Source organism: Mycetomoellerius zeteki, unplaced genomic scaffold (assembly GCF_001594055.1).
Source record: "Mycetomoellerius zeteki isolate Tzet28-1 unplaced genomic scaffold, Tzet1.0 scaffold95, whole genome shotgun sequence".
NCBI classification, from domain to species: Eukaryota; Metazoa; Arthropoda; class Insecta; order Hymenoptera; family Formicidae; genus Mycetomoellerius; species Mycetomoellerius zeteki.
Window position 1 is genome coordinate 609,024 of NW_017257990.1, and position 4,567 is coordinate 613,590.

Consider the following 4,567-nt stretch of genomic DNA (forward strand, 5'->3'; position numbering starts at 1 on the left):
TATATATTAATTATGTATTAATAATAATAATAATTAATATTATTATTAATGTAGTTTATAATTATATACAGTTATAAATTTTTTTCGATGTATTTTTTTATTCTCAGCTAATAAAAAACATTTTAAATATCTTTCAATTCTTCTTCACAAAAATTTTCAATTTCTAAATTAAATAATTTCTCATAGTAGTTTTTAATACCAGTTTTATAAAAACTGATTCACATCAGGCAATTGTCCTTTCCATCTCTTACGGATGCGTACGTACACATAACCGTAATTTACTTTTTACTTAACATAAAAAATATAATAGTGCTGCATAATCGCGTCCTTTATTGCCCACATTAATTGTTAATAAAAGGGAGAGGAAGTACTCTTGTTATATCGCGACACATAATGTGAGTAATATAGTTTGCAACTCATAACGATAATGGGGCGTTAAGACTCCATTATCACGCAACGTAAAACCCTATTAACTTAGGTCTATGCTTTCTGCTATATACGAAGCGTGACGCGAGAAATATTGTTTGCATATGCGAAATGGAGATGATTTTTTTATGTTCAATAGTCTGAAAACGGCTGAAAAGAGCGACACTCGCTCTCATTCTCCTTTCTTCTCCGCTATAGCTAACATAATACTATATATATATTTTCACTATTAAAGTATCATCGATTGATTCTCGAGCTTCAGTATCGTTTTATTAGGATTCATGTCACAGTATGTCACAGTGCAATAGATAATGTATGTAAAACTAAAGTGAAATATATTGTCAATAATACTGATCGTGCATCAAAATAACTCTTTGGCGTCTAAAAACAACAAAAAAAAGTAGGACGACTTTAAAAGAGATGGTTCGATGACGTGAGAAGAATAGCCAGGTCAACTTGATATGCAAAATAGGATAGGGATTCATAGAGAAGATGGGAAAGGGCTACTATTATGTCCAGGAGTAGACATAACAGGCTGAAGAAGACCATTAGGAATAGAAACCTACATAGAAAAGGATGCACTCTGTTTTTAAGTCCATGCGTTTTCTCTCGCTTGTGCGAAGGAGAATATAGCTGTGGTCTACTTGATGCTACAAATGCTTTGAAACATTTTTTGATTGGTTAATTAGTAAATTTTTTTTCCCGATTGGTCAGTCAAACGCTTCGAAGCATTTGTAGTGCCAATTGAATGAGTGGACCTCACCCTAAGTAGCGGCAATCACTTCGCGCGAGTGACAGAGAATGCGCAGATCTAAAAACGAAAAACATCCGTTTCTATGTGAGGTCGGGTGACATTTAATTACATACGTTGCAATTAATAACATAGGCTAAATATTAGATTTGTTTGCGTTATTTGAAATTCCCAAAATTTTTGCATTTAAAACGAAATAAATGTATTGTAAGAAATTTAGAAGAAATAAGCACAATAGAGAAGTTATCAGCGTCAGGGTTGTATGGCTCGATGGCAAGACGAAAGTCTATCAATATGGAGATCAAGTACCCTATTCTGTAACTCGTTACGACAATAACGACATCGTTGCGCGGATATTTTATGGTATAAAAAACTACACAACGATGTCGTTACTGTCTTAACGAGTTGCACAATAGGGTACCAAGCCTCGATTCGAATCCCGGAACGCCCTAATATTTTTCTCGTGTTGTTGCTTTATTTTTTACAATATATTCGAGCGTTGAAAAGAGAGAAAGCGAAGATGCCTTCATTCTTATCCAAATGTAAAAAAAATGTATTTTAAGTATAACATGTCTTTGTCGTCATTAACACTAGTGAAATGTATTTTTAGTTCTAGGCAACAAATTTATGTACCTCGATGAAATCGTTTGTTCGATAATATCTGTTTTCGCAAAAAATTGTTGTTTTTACACAATAAAGATTTATGAATAAAAAAGTGTGAATACAATAAAGCCTATAATATGATTTTTTTCATCTCCCATTATTTGATCTCGTTATTGAAGTCTCATGGTAATAGCATTATACGTGATATTTTCGAGCATACACTACCATCACGTAAACTTGATAATGAGATCGGATAATTCAAAAAATGAAAAAAACAATGTTTGAGATAATCCGGGTTCTACTGTATATTTTTGTATATAATTTTTGTATAATTTTGTATAATTTTTATTGCAATTTTTTATTGTAATTTCTTTTGAAAACTGTAAGTAGTCTTAAAAATAAAAATAAAAATGAAATTATCTGGAAATTTTTAGATGAATTTTTAGAAAAATTTATAGATTAATTAAAATAAAATAATCTTTATCTTAAAAAAAACCTAAGATAAATTTCCATCTTATCTTTATCTAGCTAATTTTAAAATTATCTATGCACAACACTAGCATTACTGCCTACTCTGTATTAGTTTTGGACCCCATTTTCTCAGACGCTTATATTTTTTATCATACAAAAAAGTTAATTATTGCAAAATTGTAAATAGTATTATAAAAGACGTTGTAATATCTGATAGAAGACACTTTCTAGTTTGTATTTAGGTTTCTAAAGTTTTATTTTTAGCTTTTGTTTAAGAAATGTCTAAAAACAAAGTCGTATATCTGTATATCAATAACTTTCCTTTATTATATTATATAAAACATCATATAGATATACATACATTTTTAAAAAAATTTATAGATTTCAATATACTTATTTTATAAAATTGTATATTTTTCGTATCAATTTTGAGTGTTACATTTTTTTAGGACTGTCAAATTTTGAACCGTCAAGTTATTAAAAATGAAATATTAATCATAAACTCACTCTATTGATTAAAATTGTGATTTTTGCGAATTAATGAGCATGAAAACATCGTTTCTCTTTGCAGAAATTATTGACTAAGGACGGGGGACAACAAAAGAACAAGATAGTGCCATGCTGCTCGCCGACGCAGCTTGCCCCGCTCCAGCTACTCTACATTGACACGAACAACACGATCACACAGAAAACATTACCGAACATGGTAGTGGAAGCTTGCGGTTGCATGTGATACCGCTGTCCCGAAGGAAGAGGGTGAGTAGAACCACTACCGTTGGTGACGCCGAGAAGACGAGAACCAACATCTCATGCCATCTTGTCCGAGACTTTTGCTCATGCTTAATCGTCGTGAAATTGAACTTGGTTGGATGCTCGCAAAATCCGTTCATCTTGAATATGAACATGAAGAAATCGATGAAAACGAAGCAACGATCGTTGCTTCGAGATAATAGGTGATTAAAGATAGGGGCACGCTATTGTCACGTCACGCGAGTTCACTTTCTATCGCGTTGCATTAATAAATAATTAATCCTTTAATGTGTGTGTGTGTGTGTAGTGATTTTTAGAACGTATCTAGGAAAATGAGATCGGATTCAATCCGATGCTCTGTTTTGATCAATTTTTATCTAATCAGTGTAAAATGGGTACAATAATTAAATAATATAAAACTTGTTTTTTTGTTTATTTATAAATGAAAAAATACAATAAGTTTATTATCCGACTTAAATAATTGCAAAACAAAAAAATAATTGCAAAACAAAAAAAACGCTTAGACTAACAAAGCCGTTGGGTGACATCTAAAGATGCCTCCACACATATGGCCAATGTATACGCCAATTTTGCACACATTCGCAAATATTGGCTTATATTCAATATAGATAATTATGTATGTCAAGTGTGTGTATGATATTTGCTAATGTGGCGAACGTTGACCATATCGTCTGGAGACGCCTTTTTAATCCCAATCCTACCATTATAGAGTTAATAAAATTATCATCGATTCGTAGAACATCTACAAGTAATTAATGCCTTTTTATATTATTCGCCAGTTTTGTCTGTATTTCATCGATATTATGTGAATCATAATTTTCTACCTTGCTACATCTTGGTGAAAATCCCAAGCTTATGTTTATTCAGCAGATGGAGATTTACTAATAAGATTTAGTAAATGGGGGGGGACCATTTTACTCCGCGGTCCGCGCGTCTTACTTCACCTTCCCCCTTAGGGTAACTCCGGCAAATACGCCGCGCTGGGATTTACGCCGCAGAAGTCAGAAAAAATAGAAGGAATGGGGGTAATTTTCCCGTAACTACTCTGTTACATGCCTTTATGTTATATTAGTATTGTATGATTTCAGCTTCGATGGGTTTCGATGGTTACACTGTTTATAAAGAGTTTCATTGATGTTATACTGTTTGAAAGCATGTTGTAAATCTGACAAATATCTGCTGATTAAACATTTTATGTTGAAAAAATTATAATGGAAACATCAACAAACAAAAGGCATTACAACTGCTCGAAACTGATTCGATTTTTCTTGAAATATGTTGTTAAGCACAAAAATCTAAAAGGCACGTATTTTTTTTATATCGGCCCAATTTGAAATTTAAGGTAAAACTAGGGATGTTTCGGTTAATTTCTAAAAGATCGATTTTCCCAAACGATAATAGCGATTTTAAATCAATTATTTTACGAAAAATTGATTTTTCTAATTAAATGAGACTGTTTTAAACCGACATCTTTAAAGAATCACTTCTTTTTTTACAAAAAGAGCTATTTCGAAGTAATCTTTTTTTTAGCAAATTGATCGGAAG

General features: G+C 31.8%; 1 protein-coding gene across 1 annotated transcript in view; it reads left to right on the plus strand.

Moving 5' to 3' along the window:
- The window catches only part of daw (activin beta chain dawdle), a 20,462-nt gene extending 17,070 nt beyond the window's left edge, over positions 1–3,392 (plus strand). The window contains exon 4 of the mRNA XM_018460536.1: positions 2,823–3,392. Coding sequence (XP_018316038.1) covers positions 2,823–2,984 — 162 coding nt within the window. The 3' untranslated portion in view covers positions 2,985–3,392. The remainder of the gene's footprint in view (positions 1–2,822) is intronic.
- Positions 3,393–4,567: the final 1,175 nt, after the last annotated feature.